Source organism: Phyllobates terribilis, unplaced genomic scaffold, assembly GCF_046119375.1.
Source record: "Phyllobates terribilis strain yellow unplaced genomic scaffold, ASM4611937v1 Scaffold_1__5_contigs__length_1240528914, whole genome shotgun sequence".
In the NCBI taxonomy this organism is placed as follows: domain Eukaryota; kingdom Metazoa; phylum Chordata; class Amphibia; order Anura; family Dendrobatidae; genus Phyllobates; species Phyllobates terribilis.
The window spans coordinates 743,850,358-743,871,024 of NW_027362761.1; the positions used below are offsets into that span (position 1 = coordinate 743,850,358).

Consider the following 20,667-nt stretch of genomic DNA (forward strand, 5'->3'; position numbering starts at 1 on the left):
TATGTCACACAAAATACTTTATATCAGCACAATTTTGGAACCAACAATTTTTTTTATTAGGGAGCTATAAGGGTTAAAAGATGACCAGCGATTTCTCATTTTTGCAATAAAATTTACAAAACCATTTTTTAAGGAACCACATCACATTTGAAGTCACTTTGAGGAGTCTTTATGACAGAAAATACCCAAAAGTGACACCATTCTAAAAACTGCATCCCTCAAGGTGCTCAAAACCACATTCAAGAACTTTATTAACCCTTCAGGTGCTTCACAAGAATTTTTGGAATGTGGAAGAAAAAAATGAACATTTAACTTTTTTCACAAAAAAATGTTAATTTAGACCCAATTTTTTTTATTTTCGCAGGGGTCACAGGAAAAAATGGACCCCAAAATTTGTTGTGCAATTTCCCCTGAGCACACAGATACCCCATACGTGGGGAAAAACCACTGTTAGGGCGCACAGCAGAGCTCGGAAGAGAAGGAGCGCCATTTGACTTTTTGAATGTAAAATTTTCTTGAAGAATTAGCGGACACCATGTTGCGTTTGGAGAGCCCCTGATGTGCCTAAGCAGTGGAAACCCCCACAAGTGACACTATTTTGGAAACTAGACCCCTCAGGGAACTTATCTAGATGTGTGGTGAGCACCTTGAACCCCAAGGTGCTTCACAGAAGTTTAGAACATTGAGCAGTAAAAATAAAATTTTCACATTTTTCCCACAAAAATATTTTTCAGCCCCCAATTTTGCATTTTCATAAGGGTAACAGGAGAAATTGCACCATGCAATTTGTTGTGCAATTCCTCCTGAGCACGCCGATACCCCATATGTGGGGGAAAATCAGTGTTTGGGCGCACGACAGAGCTCGGTAGAGAAGACGCGCCATTTGACTTTAGAATGTAAAATTTGCTTGAATAATTAGCGGATGCCATGTTGCGTTTGGAGAGCCCCTGATGTGCCCAAACAGTAGAATCCCCCACAAGTGACGCCATTTTGGAAACTAGACCCCTCAGGGAACTTTGCAGAAGTTTATAACATGGAGCCGTGAAAATAAAAAAATCAAACTTTTTCCACAAAAATAATGTTTTAGCCCCAATTTTTTTATTTTCACAAGAGTAAGAGGAGAAATTGGACCCCAAAAACTGTTGTGCAATTTCTCCTGAGTACACCAATACCGTACAGTGTTTGGGTGCACGGAAGAGTTCAGAAGGGAAGGAGCATTGTGTGACTTTTTGAACGCAAAATTGGTTGGAATTGAGAGCGGACGCCATGTTGCATTTGGAGAGCCCCTGATGTGCCTAAACAGTGGAACCCCCCCCCCCACAAGTGACCACATTTTGGAAACTAAAACCCTCAAGGATTTTATCAAGGGGTATAGTGAACATTTTGAATCCAGAGGTACGACACAGAATTTGATAACATTAGGTAATCATATTGAATAAGTTGTCATTAGTCTTGAGCGCAAGTGCTCGCTACTTGAGTTTGCATCAGGTACACGGGTATGCACCATGTATCACTGGGGCTCGAGTGACATGCTCGAGTCCAAGCTCGCATGTTTCATGGTTATTAGACACCCAAAAAAAACATGTAGGGATCGCTCGTGCATGGCTAGCAATCCCCGAGAGGTTTTTTTGGCCACGAAGCATATGTGGCAGAGACTCGAGCATGTCACTTGAGCACCCGCAATACTCCGTGCACTCCTGAGCACCCGATGCAAACTCAAGTAGCGAGCACTTGCGCTCAACACTAGTCACCATATCGTCATCTTTTTTTTTTTTTGCTTTTGAAAAAAATCCCTAGCCCAACTCTAACCCTACCCTAACCCTAACACAACCCTAACCCTAGCACAACCCTAACCCTAACCCTAGAGTTTATTTTTTACGCCGTTCCACGTGCAGTATAAGTGATTAGATGACTTTATTCTTTGGGTCGGTGCAATTACAGCGATACCAGAATCATATCGGGTTTTTATGATTGACAGCTGTCACACACTAAAAGACGCATTGTTTTGCAAAATCTAGTTTTTGCATCGCCATATTTTGAGAGCTATAATTTTTCCATATTTTGGCCGACAGAGTCATATGACAGCTTGTTTTTTGCGGGATGACTTGACATTTTTATTGGTGCCATTTTCCGGCACTTTTTGATCGCTTTCTATTCCGATTTTTGGAAGGCAGAATAAACAAAAAACAGCAATTCCAGAATTTTTTTATGTTTTTTTTTTATGCTGTTCCGCGTGTGGTAAAATTGATAAGGCAGCGTCAGTACATTTACAGCGGTACCACATTTATATTGTCTTTCTATGTTTTGGCGCTTTTACACAATAAAAGCTATTTTATAGAAAAAAATATTTTTTGCATCGCTTTATTCTGAGAGCTATAACTTTTTTATTTTTCGGCTGATGGAGCTGTATGGCAGCTTGTTTTTTGCGGGACAAGATGATATTTTCAGTGGTACCATTTTTATTTATATTCGTCTTTTTGATCGCGTGTGATTTCATTTTTTGTTTGGCGGTATGATGAAAAAGCATTGTTTTTTTTGCTTCGTTTTTTATTTTTATTTTTTACCCTGTTCACTAAAGGGGTTAATTAGTGCAACAGTTTTATAGGTCAGGTCGTTCCAGATGCGGCAATACCAAATATGTGTACTTTTATTGTTTTTTTTTCATAATAATATTTATTGATGGGTACATTATATTTTTATTTTTGGTGGATTCTTTTTTTTATTTTTTTTTTATATTTTTACAATTTTTTAAAAAATTTTTTTTCATTTTTTAACACTTTTTGGACTTTTATTTTGTGTCCCACTATGGGACTTTCACTTTTTTAATTCTGATCGCCTGTATAGCACAGGAATGCAGCACCATTCCTGTGCTATACAGTCTGTCAGTGCTGCACAAGGAGAAGATAGTTTGGTCATGCACTGCGCATGACCAAAGAATCTTCCTGCTGTCTGGTGACCCGGATGTTGTCATGACGACATTGGGTCATCATGACAACATCCAGGAAGCCGCGGCAGACAGCGCTGGAGGCTGGAAGAGGAGGTCAGTATCCCGATCACCTCCCCTTGCCACCGCAATGCTGCGATTGACTTCGATCGCAGCATTGAGGGGGTTAATTTGCCGGGAGGGGTGCAGGACCGCTCCCTGCACATAGTACCGGGTGTCAGCTGTGACAATCAGCTGACACCTGGCGGCGATCGCCCCGCACCGCTTGTGTGCAGGCGCGATTGCCATATGACCTAATAGTACGTCATTGGGCCAATCGGCCCAGGTCACCAAGACGTACTATTAGGTCATACGTCAGAAAGGGGTTAACCAAATATGCTGCTGAAGGTTTTTTGGGAGGAAAAACCTTTCCCTCTCTATTGATTTCCACTTGGTTAAAATAATAAACTCATATGTTCATCACTCTCCTAGTTCAACTTCTTCTCCTACAGCCAATCACTAGGTTAAGCAGCTCTGCCAGTGATTAGCATAGTGATTACCTGGGTTGGAGCCATGATGTCACCATTGGAGCTTGACAACAAAGACAATGGCAGTAGCAAAGATGCCGCACTGGACTTAAGGAGGATGAGTAACCCATGAGCTTATTTTTGAAACTACTTTAACCACTTGCTGACATACTCGTACATTATACACTGATGAGAAAAAGGTAACAACGTTTTGAACTTTTGATTTTCAGGCTCCATATCTCACCATCCACTACTGTTTCGAGCATGAGACTACCATCATTTTATAGACAATCATATTGGTTATCTCATAAATTTGACTTACAACTATTTTGCACATGACTAGTTAAGCAGATTCTTGTCATGTCATTGCATTGTTACTGTTTTGTTCCTAAAAATCTAAATTTTAATTATTTTGTAAATTCACCTTTGGCTTTCAACACTGCTGGAATCCTTCTGGGCATGATATCTGCGAGTTTGACCGACCTGAGTCTAATGTGTAGGGGGACCTTAACTACTATCTAACGGGAATAGTCACTTTTAAGCGTCATTCACACGTCCGTGTTTAAGCACGTATGTGGAAAATCGTTCCGGTGTCATCAGTGTACGTTCCGTTGTCGTCAGTGTACGGTCCATGTGTCATCAGTGTACGGTCCGTGTGTCATGAGTGTATGGTCCGTGTGTCATCAGTATACGGTCCTTGTGACATCAGTGTACGGTCCTTGTGTCATCAATGTGCGGTCCTTGTGTCATCAGTGTACGGTCTGTGTGTCATCAGTGTATGGTCTGTGTGTCCGTTTTTACCATCAGTTATCGTCAGTGGTTTTCACAGATGAATAACTAAATTACAAAGCATCTCCTATACTTTGCAAGACAGCACACTGATACTATCTGTGTGCTATATGTGTTTTTTTTGGGATCCATAGACTTGTACTAGCACTTTTCATATGTTGTACTGTAAAAAATGGACATATCCCTGTGAGTTTTGCTTGGGCACACTGTGAGCTGCCTCGTAGACTATAATGGTTATAGAATCTGTACGTGTGACACTGAGGCCTATGTCTAACTTACCAATAGAGGATGTGACCACTTAAAGTGCCTAGGGCAGCATGAATGTCAAATATAGCCCTGGGTAGATGATAAATGTTTTCATGGAATGTCATCTTTCCAACAGCATAGTAATGTGGATATCCTTTCTGATAAGTCAACTCAATGTATTTCTAATTTATTATGTAGTGTTAAAGTGGGTTACATAGAACTTATCAAGAGGTTTCATTATCTTTCTGACATTATTTTTCTAGTCTGTTTATACCTGAGATATTGCTTCTTGTAAGTTTTGAAATCTTTTGAAAAATAAATAGTCAGCCTTCAAATGGATGAGACATGTTGTACGGGATGGATCCGCACTTCTCTTGGTTCTGAGTACAGACTCTTCCTATATGGGGATAAAAAAAATGCAAACTATATGTAAAAGAAGTTTAGCCATCTATGAAAATACTAAAAGCTTGGTTTGCTACAAGTGTAAAATTCTAATGATCAATAGCAAGATACAGATGAAACAATAGTTAACGTTAAATATGATGAGCTAACTATTATTATAGTGTACCACGTTCACCACTCACTGGAGAATGCGTCACTCACTAGTAAACTACTAAACAGTGTGCTGTTAATCTATGTATGCTATGCTATGCTATGTTATGTCAGTCATAATTGCTACTTTTGTTTTTTTTCTGACTTCTGTGTTGTTATCTGAATTGAACAATCTTAATTTTCATAAAAACAGTAAACTAATCTTTCAGTACAGTAGCAGAAGTATGCAAAAAATAATTTCTAACCTTTGTTTTCCACTTCATTTTCTCCAAAAATGTATATTTCTTCAAAGCCAGATCAAATGACTTCACATCTTTCATAAGGGAGTAGTCTAAAAATATAACTAATGTCATTATAGTTTTTATGCCAATTTGATATGAAAATATTATATTAGCTACATATTTACATGGCTAACATGGTTGAAAAAAAAGATATACTATATGTCCTTCAACTTTAAGGGTTTAGAGTGGATTAAGGGAAGGAGTATAGGTACAACTATAATTAATGAACCAATTTACCCTAAAAGAGCAATTTTTCCCTCGTGATCCCAAGTGTCAATCAATTGGATAAAAATTCTGAATAAGAATTTCACACATTTACTTAAGTATTTTTGTTATTTCATTCTAAAAGAAACATTAAGCCTCTTTTGAAATCATGAATGGTTCCCATTGGGACCAACTCACAAGGTAAACTGTTCCACAGAATAATAGTTCTCATGGTAGAAGGCTTGATTGAATTTTTTTTCGTTCCAGGTGGAGGTAGTACCACCTGTTGTTTTGAGGGGATTTTACATGAAACAGCTTTGTAAAAACAAATCAGATGGTTTGACAATTTCTGTCCTTAGTAACACGATGCTGGAGATCACATATAATATTGATTTCTGCCACATACTCCTGTGTATGTAACCCCTCAAACATTTTTTTTCCACAATAGAATTTAAGTTTACTTTTCTGTAATAAAAAATACAAAAGAGGTTGCTGTATTTGCCTTTTCCATGCAGTTTGCTTCAAGCTTCATGAATCTATACATGCTAACCCTGAAGCTAAGCTTCAGTAAAGGGGTCGATATGACAAGCTTTGCCGAGTTTATGGGCAGAGTAGCAGAGACTAGAGATGGGCGAATGTTTTGAGGTTCGTCGACTAAACCCGAACATCAAAAAAAGGGTTCGTGTTTCCCTTCCTCTTTTTACCTTTTATACTTTATGATAAAAAGTTATTAATGTTTACTTTTTATTTTCTATAATGTCACAACGATATACATTGGTTACCAATATGTTGTAAAATATGACATTTCAGTTCAATAAAAATTTATGTTTTTAAAAAAAAAAAAAAAAAATTTTCGTGTTCGGGCACCCGAGCATGAACCCAAATGGGGCCCCGAACATCAGTAGTTTCCTATGCTGTCATCTACGATACAGCATGGGAAACAGGGGCTTTGATCTGCAGTAACATAGTTACCACCAGTCACAGCGCTGCGGGATCACGCTGTCAGATGTCAGCATGAACCCATAGCTGTGACAGTGACCAGCGATAAAAAGCTTACCATGGGTCACAGGCACCAGCTGATGAGACTACTTCCATCAGCTGGCACCTGCTATCACTGTCCACAGCGAGCGCAAGCGCCGCTGATGAGAGGAGTAGTCTCTCATCAGCCGGCACCTGTGCTGAAAGTGAAAAAAAAAAGTTATAATTAATAATTAATAAAAAAAAAACAAAAGCACATTATACTCTCCTACACCTAATCATCGTTGCCCTTTTCCCCTGTAAAAAAGAAAAAAACACCATATACTCACCTTAATACCTAATCCTCGATTCCCGTGTCACCTGTAATAAAGAAAAAATAATAAACCACCATGATCCTCACCTATCCGCCGTAATCCAGATTTTCTCATGGTGATCGGATCATTGATAGAACAGTCACATACGGAGATGTGACTGATCTATCTGGCAGCCGGCAATACACTGACAGGAGCGTCATTGCTCCCGCAGTGTATCGTGATGAGCTGCCATGAGAGGTCACAGGAGTTTATCAGCTGATGAACTCATGTGACCTCACGGTACCACCGCTGTGTGAGAAAATTGTCATGCAGCGGTGGTGCCGTAAGCGAGGTCACAGGACTTCATCAGCTGATGAACTCGTGACCTCTTTCATGGCAGCTCATCACGATACACTGCGGGAGCGATGACGCTCCTGTCAGTGTATCGCCGACTGCCAGATAGATCAGTCACATCTCTGGATGTGACTGTTCTATCAATGATCCGATCTGATACAATGACACAGGAGCGATTACACTCCTGGGTCAGTGTGTAGCCTGCTGTCATGTAGAGCAGTCACATTAGTGACTGCTGATGTGACTGTTCTATCAATGATCCAATTTCCGTGAGACAATCTGGATTATTTCATCACGTCGCACAGGTGAGGGATATGGTTGTTTTTTATTTTTGTTACAGGAGACATGGGCTGCAAATGGAATGGGCGTTAGGTAAGTGTAATTGTTTTTGGTAAATTAAGAATCTTAAATGAAGGAGTGTGTGTCATTATTTCAAATAAAGCACTTTATTCTGGGTGTTTTTTTTTTCTTACAATTTTACTATGGGGTTAGTAATGGGGTGTCATATAGACACCTCTCCAAATTCCATTACTAACCTGGTCTTCATGTCAGCTGCCAATACAAGGCTGACATGAATCCCAACCTTATTACCCCACTTCCGTCACACTAGGGAAAGTGGGAAGAGTGGAGGTTAAGTGCTAAAATTGGCGCATCTTATGGATGCACCATTTCTGGGGTGGTTGAGGACTAATGTTTTTAGCCTCGGAAGGGGGCCAATAACCAGGGCCCCTTTCTAGGCTATTAATATCAGCCCGCAGCTTTTGCTGGTCATTAATTATAAGGGGGAGCACACGACTATTTTTTGGGGGGGACCCCATTTTAATAACCAGTATAGACTAAGTATACAGCTGTGGGCTGATATTGATAGCCTGGGAAGCTCCATGGGTATTACCCTTCTTCCCAGGCTATAAACATCAGCCCCAGCTGTCCACTTTTCCCTCTGCTGGTTAATAAAATTTAGGGGGTCCCACAAATTTTTTTCTGAAATGTAATAATTTATTAATAAATTATATGTACAGTAAGCTACAAACACAAAGCACTGATTATATATCTCACTCACATATTTCCATCTATCCATCCGTATATCTATCTATCTGTCCATCTATGACTCTATCCATCCATCCATCTATCAATATAGATATAGATGGATAGAAGAAGGTTTTTTTTGGAACAGCACCATTTAACATCTACTCACAGTGAGTGCTAAGCCTCCAGACAATTGTCCAATTTGTTCTATCATAGATATTATAAAAAAGGCAGCACTCCAAAACGTAAGAAATTTGAAAAAGAAGTGGACTTTGTGAAGCCCAAATGGAAACGTTTTGGTTCATGGTTCCATGAACCGAAACGTTGCTATTTGGGATTAATAAAATCCACTTTTTTTTCAAATTTCTTGTTTGCAGTGCTGCTTTCTTTTTATAATATCTAGATGGATAGAAATATATATATATATATATATATATATATATATATATACATATATGGATATATAGATAGATGGATAGATGGATATATTGATAGACAGATAAATAGATACATATATGGGGGCTGATATTACTAGCCAGGGAAAGGGGCCATTAGTCTAAAACATTCTCTGGCTATTAATAACAGCCCACAGCTGCTTGCTTAGCCTTTACTGGCTAGATTGCAGGGGGACCCCAGAAAAAAACTGACATAGGTTCCTCCTATAAATTCTAACCAGCAAAGGCTAGGCAGAAAGCTGCAGTTTGATATCAATAGCCAGTGAAGTGACCATGGATCCTGGCCCCCTCGGAGGCTAATAACATCAGCTCTCAGAGGCCCCATAAATGGCAGATCAATTAGACTTTGCGCTTAGCCTCCACTCTTCCCACTTGGCCTGTGGCGGTGGCAAGTGGGGTAATAGGGTTGGGTTTCATGTCAGCCTTGTATTGGCAGCTGACATGAAGCCCAGGGGTTAGTAATGGAGAGACGTCTATAAGACCCCCATTACTAACCCCATAGACAAATTGTAAGAAAAAAACACAAACACTCAGAAAAAGTACTTTATGTGAAATAATTACACATACTCCTTTATTTAAGTTTCTTAATTTACCAAACCAATTATACTTGCAAAAAGCCCATTACATTTGAAACCGTTGTCACCTGTAAAAAAAACAAAGAATAAAAAACACCATATCCCTCACCTGTCCGACGTGATGAAATAACCGAGATTGTCCCACAGCAATCGGATCATTGATAGAGCAGAGATGTGACTGTTATATCTGGCAGCCAGCGATACACTGCCAGAAGCACCATCGCTCCTGCATTGTATAGCTCTGAGCTGCCGGGAGAGAGGTTACTTGAGTTCATCAGCTGATGAACTCCTGTGACCTCACTTATGGCACCACAACTGCATGAGAATTTCTGTCAGTTTATCGCCGGCTGCCAAATAGAGTAGTCACATCTCCGGATGTGATTGTCCCACGGTGATTGGATCATTGATAGAGCAATCTGGATTACCGGGATTATGGTGGATTATTATTTTTTCTTTTTTTACTGGTGACATGGGCAACAGGGATCAGGTGTTAAGATGAGTATATGGTGTTTTTTCTTTTTTTTACAGGGGACTAGGACATCGGCGATTAGGTGTATACAAAGTGTGTTTTATTTTTATTTAAATAATTATTTATTAATTTTAACTTTTTTTGTTAGTTTAAGCACAGACTACTCCTCTCATCAGCGGCACTTGTTGTTAACAGTGACAGCAGGAGCTGACTGATGGGAGAAGTAGTCTCATCTGCCGGCGCCTGTCATCCGCAGTAAGCTTTTTACCGTGGGACACAGTGACAGCTGCGGGATCACGCTGACATCTGACAGTGTGATCCCTCAGTGCTGTGACCGGCGGTAACTATGTTAACACCGATCAAAGCCACTTCTTCCCACGCTGTCACACAGATGACAGTGTGGGAAACTAGGGATGTTCGGTTTCATGCTCAACTTTTGTAGATTTTGAGAAAAATGCTTGGAAATCTGAGCACGAATCTGAATGTTTTATGTTCATGTCGAATTTGAAATTACCGAGTATTTTCCGAACATGTTCACTCATCTCTAGTAGAGACACATTTGAATGTTGAAGGATATCTAAGTCTTGTCAGATCTATAGCAAAGTGGTAGATAATTATGCTGCCTTAAGCTTCGTAATAAAGGGTTTGTCACTTTGGTTAAATAAATTGTGATTCAGTACAAGCTTGTAACAAATACTCTTTTTATTAGATGATATCATAGTGAAAGAATTATATATTTGGATAAATATGCTGGATAATATGTATCCACTTTTCTGGAGTAATGTGCTCCTTTTTTAGTGACTTTTGTATTTGTGCTTTATTCTCTATGTATAGGCTACTGCAGTGCCGGCGTCCCTGCCCTCTGCTAGGCAGGGACGCTGTTCCCCTCACCGCTCTGCTCCGTGCCCGGCGTCCCTCTCCCGCTCTGCTGGCAGCGCGCGCTCCTTCCCGGCCACTGTGCTTAGGGCGCGCGCGCGCGCCCTCCCTCCCTCTTACAGGGGCCGCGCGCGCCGTCCTAAGGAGTCCCCGGCCAATGGCCGGAGGACTTTACCATATATAAGGCACCTCCTCCAAAATGGAGGTGCCCGAGCAATGTTGTTGCACCGTTCTACTCTGCTTCAGCCCTCAGGTCCCGTTGCCAGTTACCTGCCAGTTACCTGCCAGATTCCTGCCAGCTTGCTGTCCTAATCCTGCCTGATTTCCTGTTACCTGCCTGCCTGCCTGAGGTCCGACGGTCTGCCTTACAACTCCGGTCAGTCTGTCTAAGGACCAACTTGCCCGCTCACCTGGGAGCGCACATCAGCTACCTGCCTGCTTGCCTGAGGTCCGACGGTCTGCCTTACAACTCCGGTCAGTCTGTCTATGGACCAGCTTGCCCGCTCACCTGGGAGCGCTTCTCCGCTACCTGCCTGCTTGCCTGCCCGGAGGCTCCGCTGTCACGTGCTGTGACCACCAGCTATTCCAGACTCTTGCCCGCTCACCTGGGAGCGCTTCTCCGCTACCTGCCTGCTTGCCTACCTGGAGGCTCCGCCGTCACGTGCTGTGACCACCTGCTATTCCAGAGACTCTCGCTTGCTCACCTGGGAGCACACATCCTCCATCTGCCTTGCTAGCCTACCTGGAGGTTCAGCCATCACAGGTCGTACCTACCCCTTACCTAGAGACTGCCCCGGTCACTTGCCGTGACCTCCAGCCCGTTCTTCCAGAGACTGCCCCGGTCACTTGCCGTGACCTCCAGCCCGTTCTTCCAGAGACTGCCCTGATCACTTGCCGTGACCTCCTGCCCGTACACCCAGAGACTGTCCCGGTCACCTGCTGTGACTGCCTGCCTGGTCGCCACCCGCTCCCTTACAAGGACCGCTCCCTTGTATAGTAGCCCAGAGGTTCCGCCTCCCAGACCCGTTACAGTTTGCTCGGGCCATGGAACCCGGTGGCACCCAAGCTCCCTCGCTCTCGGACCTGTGTCATGAACTGTCCCGTCAAAGGTCCCAACAGGAGTCCATCCTGGGTCACCTGCGGAATGTCAATACTCGCCTGGACACTCTGACTGTTCCACCAACAACCTCCGCCAGTGCCATGTCTCGCAATCCGGCAGCTCCGCTGTCCACTAACACCATGATATCCTACCCCGGACCTCGGCTTTCTGCACCTCCTCGCTTCGGAGGCGACTCAGCCCAGGCTCGGGGCTTCATAAATCAGTGCACCCTGCACTTTGAACTATTGTCCCACCAGTTTAACTCCGACCGAGCCAAAATTGCATTCATCATGTCCCATCTCACCGGGGAGGCCCTGGCCTGGCTAAATCCTCTATGGGAGAGAGGAGACCCCCTGGTGTCCAACTTGCCTGCTTTTCTCACGGCTTTCCGGAAAGTCTTCGACGAACCCGGACGGAAGACCTCATCCGCATCATCGTTGCTACGCCTCCGTCAGGAAAGTCTCACCGTGGGCCAATATGCCATACGGTTCCGTACCCTTGCCTCGGAGCTGGCCTGGGATAACGACGCTCTGGTTTCCGTCTTCTGGGAGGGTCTGTCCGGCCGTATTAAAGATGAACTTGCCGGTCGGGACATTCCTACCACTCTCGATGACTTAATAACTCTTGCTACCCGGATTGACCTACGGTTCCAGGAGCGTGCCAGAGAGGTCACCCGTGAGAGGAGGTTACCACGTCTAGCTCCTACTTTTCAGAAACCCGTCACTCCTTCTGTCTCTAACCAGGTACACCCTCCTGAGCCTATGCAGGTCGACCAGACCAAGATGGTCAAGACCCGTCAGGACTTACGCCGTGCCGAGGGGACCTGCTTCTACTGTGGCAGTAAGGAGCACCGGATCCGTGCCTGCCCAGAGAGGTCGGGAAACGCCTGTGTCTAGGTTCGCTCAGAGAGGTCCACCTAGACAAGAATAAATCCTCTCCATCCCTGCTGTTGTCAGTTTCAATCGTCTACGGGGAGAACCGTTATTTCGAACTAGCCCAACTGGACTCTGGAGCAGCCGGGAATCTTATTTCACAGTCCCTGGTAGAGAAATACCGCATCCCCACCAAACCTCTGGCTGTACCCTTGTCTGTTGCTGCCGTGGATGGGGGGCTCTTACCACGCCCCATCCAACTCATCACCGAATACATTACTCTGCAGGTGGGAATGCTGCATTCTGAAAGTATCTCCTTCCATGTTCTGCCTGGACTCTCTCACGCCCTCTTGCTAGGCCTACCTTGGCTCCAGAAACATGCACCCGTTCTTGACTGGCAGACCGGAGAAGTCCTTCGCTGGGGACAGGGCTGCCATAAGACCTGTCTGGTTCCCGTTCATCCCGTCCGTCATTCTCCTACCCCAGCTAATCTACCTGGACTTCCGATTCCTTATTGGTCTTATGCTGATGTCTTTAATAAAAAGGAGGCAGAGACACTACCCCCTCATAGACCATACGACTGCCCTATCGACCTGTTACCTGGTACTTCTCCTCCCCGTGGGCGTATTTATCCATTATCCGCTGCTGAGACCCGGTCGATGTCCGAATATATTGAGGAGAATCTGGCCAGGGGATTCATCCGGAAATCTACCTCCCCGGCGGGAGCAGGCTTCTTTTTCGTCAAAAAGAAGGACGGCTCTCTCCGTCCCTGTATAGACTATAGAGGCCTTAACCAGATCACGGTGAAGAATAAGTACCCCCTTCCGCTCATTCCGGAGTTATTTGATCGTCTGAGGGGGGCTAGAATCTTCACCAAACTGGACCTCCGTGGGGCGTACAACCTGGTTCGTATCCGTCAGGGGGATGAATGGAAGACGGCATTCAACACCCGGGACGGCCACTATGAATATCTGGTAATGCCCTTTGGCCTCTGTAACGCTCCTGCCGTCTTTCAAGAGTTGGTCAATGACATCTTCCGGGACCTTCTCTACTCCTGCGTAGTGGTGTACCTGGACGACATCTTGGTCTTCTCTCCGGATCTCCAGACTCACCGGAGGGATGTTCGTCAGGTCCTGCTCAGGCTCAGGCAGAACCATCTCTACGCTAAATATGAGAAGTGCCTCTTTGAGCAGACCTCGCTTCCGTTTCTGGGCTACATTATCTCTCAGACCGGCCTACAAATGGATCCTGAGAAACTGTCTGCCATCGAGAAATGGCCCCGACCAGAGGGGTTGAAGGCTATTCAACGGTTCCTGGGCTTCGCCAACTATTACCGCCTCTTCATCCCGCACTTCTCTTCCCGGACTGCCCCAATTTCCGCGCTCACCCGTAAGGGTACTAATCCCAAAGAGTGGCCGCCCGAAGCAGAGGAGGCCTTTCTTTCCCTAAAACAGGCCTTCTCTTCCGCCCCGGTGCTGCATCACCCGGACGGCAACAAGCAGTTCTTCCTGGAAGTTGACGCCTCCTCCTCTGGAGCCGGAGCGGTACTTACTCAAAAATCATCTTCCGGGAGAATGGTAACTTGTGGCTTCTTCTCCAAACTCTTCTCCTCTTCTGAGCGCAACTATTCCATAGGAGACCGAGAGTTATTGGCCATCAAGCTGGCGTTGGAGGAGTGGCGTTACCTACTCGAGGGGGCTCTTCATCCGGTAATAATTTACACTGACCACAAGAACTTGGCTTACCTCCAGCATGCCCAGAGACTTAACCCGCGCCAAGCCCGGTGGTCCTTGTTTTTTGCTCGCTTTGATTTTGTTCTTCATTTTCGCCCGGCTGACAAAAACGTCAAAGCAGACGCCTTGTCCCGATCCTTTCTGGTGTCCGATCTCGAGGAAGAACCTAAACATATCATCGATCCCGCCAGAGTAATGCAGGTGGCTCCCGTGAGTCTAAATCGTCTCCCTCCCGGTAAGACGTTTGTTTCAGTACCTGATCGGGAGAAGATCCTACACTGGGGCCATTCGTCTAAACTAGCTGGCCACGCCGGTCAGAAAAAGACCCTCCAGCTTATTGCCCGGCACTATTGGTGGCCTACCCTGCACAAGGACATAATAGACTTTGTTTCTGCCTGTGTGTCCTGCGCCCGCAACAAAGTCCCGAGACATCTGCCAGCCGGACGCCTCCTTCCGCTTCCTGTACCTGCTGCCCCCTGGCAGCATATAGCAATGGACTTTATAACTGATCTCCCCGTCTCTGCCGGTTGTACGGTCATTTGGGTGGTCGCTGACCGCTTTTCCAAGATGGCTCACTTTATTCCCCTGCCTGGCCTTCCGTCTGCACCCGAGCTGGCTAAAGACTTTATCCGCCACATCTTTCGTCTTCATGGCCTGCCCCTCCACATCGTGTCGGATCGTGGGGTACAGTTCACCTCACGTTTCTGGAGAGCCACTTGTAAACTACTAGACGTCACCCTGGACTTCTCTTCCGCTTACCACCCACAGTCCAATGGTCAAGTGGAGCGGATCAATCAGAACCTGACCAGTTACCTCCGGCACTTCGTTAATGCCCACCATTCTGACTGGGTGGATCTCCTACCATGGGCCGAGTTCTCTTATAATAATCACGAGAGCGAATCCTCCTCCAAATCCCCGTTTTTTGTAGTCTTTGGTCAGCATCCTCGGATTCCTTTTCCTGTCTCCACCTCTGTGGACAACCCGGCTGCGGAATCTCTCGTTAGCAAATTTTCCTCCATATGGGAGAGTACCCGGTCCGCACTCCTTCTGTCATCCGAGCGTATGAAAAGACACGCTGACAAAAAACGCCTGGATCCTCCACAATTTCATCCAGGAGATAAAGTCTGGCTCTCATCTAAATATGTTTGACTCAAGATACCTTCTTACAAGTTAGGGCCTCGGTTCATCGGTCCTCTGGAGGTCATCAGTCAGATCAACCCGGTGGCCTATAAATTGAAACTCCCGGCCAACTTACGGATCACTAACTCCTTCCATGTATCTCTCCTCAAACCCGTGGTGCTTAACTCTTTTTCCAAGTCTACAGGTACGCCTCCTGCTCCGGTTTCTGCTGAGGACGAGTTTGAGGTAGAGAACATTCTTGCCACCAAAAGGGTAAGAGGAAAGACCTTTTTTCTGGTAGATTGGAAGGGGTTTGGTCCTGAGGAGAGAACGTGGGAGCCCCGGGAGAACATCCATGCCCCTCTCATCCTAGCTAAATTTCTATCTGGCCTAAAAAAGGGGGGGCCTAAAGGGGGGGGTACTGTAGTGCCGGCGTCCCTGCCCTCTGCTAGGCAGGGACGCTGTTCCCCTCACCGCTCTGCTCCGTGCCCGGCGTCCCTCTCCCGCTCTGCTGGCAGCGCGCGCTCCTTCCCGGCCACTGTGCTTAGGGCGCGCGCGCGCGCCCTCCCTCCCTCTTAAAGGGGCCGTGCGCGCCGTCCTAAGGAGTCCCCGGCCAATGGCCGGAGGACTTTACCATATATAAGGCACCTCCTCCAAAATGGAGGTGCCCGAGCAATGTTGTTGCACCGTTCTACTCTGCTTCAGCCCTCAGGTCCCGTTGCCAGTTACCTGCCAGTTACCTGCCAGATTCCTGCCAGCTTGCTGTCCTAATCCTGCCTGATTTCCTGTTACCTGCCTGCCTGCCTGAGGTCCGACGGTCTGCCTTACAACTCCGGTCAGTCTGTCTAAGGACCAACTTGCCCGCTCACCTGGGAGCGCACATCAGCTACCTGCCTGCTTGCCTGAGGTCCGACGGTCTGCCTTACAACTCCGGTCAGTCTGTCTATGGACCAGCTTGCCCGCTCACCTGGGAGCGCTTCTCCGCTACCTGCCTGCTTGCCTGCCCGGAGGCTCCGCTGTCACGTGCTGTGACCACCAGCTATTCCAGACTCTTGCCCGCTCACCTGGGAGCGCTTCTCCGCTACCTGCCTGCTTGCCTACCTGGAGGCTCCGCCGTCACGTGCTGTGACCACCTGCTATTCCAGAGACTCTCGCTTGCTCACCTGGGAGCACACATCCTCCATCTGCCTTGCTAGCCTACCTGGAGGTTCAGCCATCACAGGTCGTACCTACCCCTTACCTAGAGACTGCCCCGGTCACTTGCCGTGACCTCCAGCCCGTTCTTCCAGAGACTGCCCCGGTCACTTGCCGTGACCTCCAGCCCGTTCTTCCAGAGACTGCCCTGATCACTTGCCGTGACCTCCTGCCCGTACACCCAGAGACTGTCCCGGTCACCTGCTGTGACTGCCTGCCTGGTCGCCACCCGCTCCCTTACAAGGACCGCTCCCTTGTATAGTAGCCCAGAGGTTCCGCCTCCCAGACCCGTTACAGCTGCAAGCTTAATGCAAGGACCTCCAAGGTGGTATTCTCTGAAATACTGCCTGTACCATTTGCCACGCCAGAGAGGCATCGGGAGATTATAGAGATAAATATATGGCTCAGGAATTGGTGTAGGAAGGAGGGGTTTGGGTTCCTGGAGTACCGGGCTGACTTCTCAGTTGGCTACAGGTTCTATGCTAGGGATGGGCTGCACCTCAATGGGGAGGGTGCAGCTGTGCTGGGGGAGAAAATGGCTAGAAGGTTGGAGAAGTGTTTAAACTAGGGATTGGGAGGGGTATTCGTTTTATAGGTGGGGAGGATAGTGCAGATAGTGACCTGGGCACAAATAAAGAAATTGGGGGTACAGAGAGATGCATAAGATGCATGCACACTAATGCCAGAAGCCTCACCAACAAAATGGAGGAATTAGAATTAATTTTGTTGGAAAATAATTATGACATGATGGGGATATCTGAGACATGGCTTGATGAGAGCCATGACAGGGCAGTTAATTTACAGGGCTATAGTCTGTTCAGAAATGACCGTACAAACAAGCGAGGGGTGGGGGTGTGTGTTTATATGTAAAATCATCCTTAAAACCCATCTTGCGTGAGAATATATGTGAATCTAATGAAAATGTAGTGTCTCTGTGGGTGGAGATAAGGGGAGGGGGAAAAAATAATAAATTACTGATAGGGGTTTGCTATAAGTCTCCAAAAATAATGGAAGCAGCGGAGAATATCATCATAAAGCAAATAGATAAAGCGGCGACTCAAGGAGAAGTCATTATTATGGGGGACTTTAACTACCCTGAAATACATTTGGGAGCAGAAACCTGTAGCTCTAGCAAAGGTAATACATTTTTGACAACTATGAGAGACAATTACTAGTGATGCTCGCCCGAGATTCTCACAGATTGAGATGCTCGGCGCTCGCCGAGTATTTCCGCGGTTGCTTGGCGGGAGCTCGGGTCTCCTCCCTGCATGTTTGGCGCTCTTTAGAGCACCAATGAACATGCAGGGATGGCCTGCCACTCACTGTAATGCCGTAGTTATGTTGGTTGTGGCATTACAGTGAGTGGCTGGCCGCACTGCGTCATCAGGTCTATGTCAGACCTGGCACAGCCATGCTCGTCATAGTCACTCCAGAATCAGACAGTGTAGGGAGAGCTGCTGCTGAGCTAGGGAGAGATTTGCTTGTTTTTAGCTAGTGTAGGTGTACCAAACTATATTAGAGACACCTATCCATCTCAACAAATAGTCCTTCTGAGGACTAATCCATCTGCAGAGATGGCAGGCAGGCAGTGTATATAGCAGACTGCAGTGCATATAGCACAAGAGGCTCCATTCCAGTTCTGTCTGCCGCTGCTGTTTGATATTTCTAGAAATAGTCCCAGGTCTCAGGGGCCAGGAATAATTTTTGTTTGGATATTAATCCTCATTATTTGCTTAAAAAGCAACCAAGAGAACAGTTTTTTCTGTACCATTTGCTTGTTGGCACTGCAGAGCCAGGTCCTTTCCATATTACAGCGCTAAAAATCCAGCTATTTAAAACTGTGTTTTCTCCATCACACGGATCACATATATGTTTTCAGAAAATACTGCCATTTCTGACCTCCATTAAAAATTAGTTTCAGTGTGTCAGTGAAGCAATTGACACCAGTTTTCTGTTCAAAATAATTACCTACAGGCCAGGTATTTAAAACTGTGTTTTCTCCGTCACACAGATCACATATAAGTTCGCTCCAAATTCAGTCATTTGATGTGAGCGTGGAAGATATTGTCCTTCATTCAAAATGGGCAAGGCACGTGGCAAGGGACGGGGAGCTGGACGTGATGGTGATGATGGTGCATGCAGAGGCTGAGGCCGTTTGCAAGCTGAAATTGTGCCGCAACAAACACCCACATCTTCTCGCTCGACCTTCCTGTCCCATTTAATAGAGGACCGCAGAACTATTGAACATTGAGCAGTGTGAAAAGGTTATTGGTTGGATAGCAGATAATGCTTCCAGTCACTTAGCCACCACCATCACCTTGTCTTCCACACAGTCAAGTCTCAGTAGCTGTGAGTCTGGACTGCTTATTCCTCACCCTGGACCTCCTTCCTCTCACCATGTCGAGTGCCCAGAGACAACTGATCCCACACTTGGACACTCCGAAGAGCTGTTCGCTTTTCCATTCATAGATTCAGGCCTCTCACCCGGTCCACTTGAAGCGGGGCAAGAGGAGATCGCATATAGCGATAACCAAATATTTGAGCAGCCACGGTCACACAAAGGCGACAGTGGGAAAGTGTCACAAGAGGTCGACGTTGATGAGACACAATTGCCAGAAAGTCAGGAGGAGGACCAGAGTGCAGAAGTGGAAGATGAGGTGGTGGATGGTATAGTAACTGACCCAACTTGGCAAGAGGACATGCAGAGCGAGGACAGCAGCACACCGGGCTGGAGGCAGAGCAACCCAACAGGCAGGGAGAAGCAGTGTGGTGGCCGCAGACAGAAGGCAGGCAACTGTTCCCCTTAATACCAACACTAAAGAAGTTGCAAGTACAACTTTTAGGTCTTCCTGAGTCTGGTTGTTTTTTAAAGACTCTGCTGATAACCCCAAAAAGGCCATTTGCACCACCTGCCAGGCCAGCATCAGCAGGGGTGGCAAAACTAGCAGCCTGACTACCACAAGCATGATCAGGCACATGGCAGCAAAGCACCTGACTTTGTGGGCCGAACCCCAGGGTCCAGAAACAGTGTCTGCAGTTGGCACCACTGCTTCTTCTACTGTTGTGCATGCAAGCCAATCCCCTGTCCATGGTGCATGCGAAGATACCTCCTGCCTTGCACCTGTCATTGCACTCTCAAGTATCAGCATCAGGAAGCACGTCCTTGTCCCAGCACAGCGTTCAGTTGTCCATACCCCAGTCCTTGGAACGCAAGCGCAAATACTCAGCCAATGCCCCACAGGCCACACTACTAAATTCGCACATTTCGCGACTGCTTGCGCTACAAATGTTGCCCTTTAAGCTCGTGGAGACGGAAGCATTCCACAACCTGATGGCGGTGGCCATTCCTCGGTACTCGGTCCCCAGCCGCCACTATTTCTCTAGGTGTGCCTTCCCCGCATTACACAAGCATGTGTCCCAGAACATTAGCCGTGCCCTCAACAACGCAGTTACCGAGAAAGTCCACCTAACCACAGACACGTGGACAAGTGCTTGTAGGTCAGGGACTGTACATCTCGCTGAAGGCACACTGGGTTACCATAGTGGAAGCCGGGACCCAGTCGGACCTTGGGACGGAACACGTCCTCCCGACGCCAAGGATTGGAGGCTCTAGGTCAATCATGGTTGCCCCCACAGTCTACAGCTCTTGCACCTCAGCCTCCTCCTCCTCTTCCAGGAAATGACCACATCAGTCACAAGCTGGAAGTACTGCCTCGGCCAAGTGGCAACAGGCTGTGCTGAAGCTAATATGCTTAGGTGACAAACCGCATAATGCTGAAGAGTTGTGGACAGCTCTGAAAGAGCATGCAGATCTGTGGCTTACACTGCTGAACCTACAGCCAGGCATGGTTGTGTGTGACAATGGCCGGAACCTGGTGGCGGCTCAGACATCTGTACCATCCTCCAAAACTTTGAGGACTCCTCCAAGATGGTGAGCGGATATGATGATGCCATAATTAGCGTCACCATCGCGCTTCTATGTCTTCTAAAGCGCTCTCTGTTCACAATGAAAGAGGATGCATTGCAGACGGAGCACGATGAGATGGAGTAAGGAACCATACAGGGTGATTACACACAGCTCAGCCTCATCTCATCCCAACGT

At 46.4% G+C, this 20,667-nt stretch overlaps 1 protein-coding gene across 3 annotated transcripts in view; it reads right to left on the minus strand.

Moving 5' to 3' along the window:
* The window catches only part of LOC141149036 (disintegrin and metalloproteinase domain-containing protein 10-like), a 258,254-nt gene that overhangs the window by 147,284 nt on the left and 90,303 nt on the right, over nucleotides 1–20,667 (minus strand). For all 3 annotated transcript variants that reach the window (XR_012245373.1, XM_073636861.1, XM_073636860.1), the window contains 2 exons: nucleotides 5,283–5,368; nucleotides 4,760–4,882 (listed from right to left, as the gene is read on the minus strand). Coding sequence is in view for 2 of the 3 variants with exons in the window: in XM_073636861.1 (XP_073492962.1) it covers nucleotides 4,760–4,882; nucleotides 5,283–5,368 (209 nt within the window). In the remaining variant the exon portion in view is untranslated. The remainder of the gene's footprint in view (nucleotides 1–4,759; nucleotides 4,883–5,282; nucleotides 5,369–20,667) is intronic.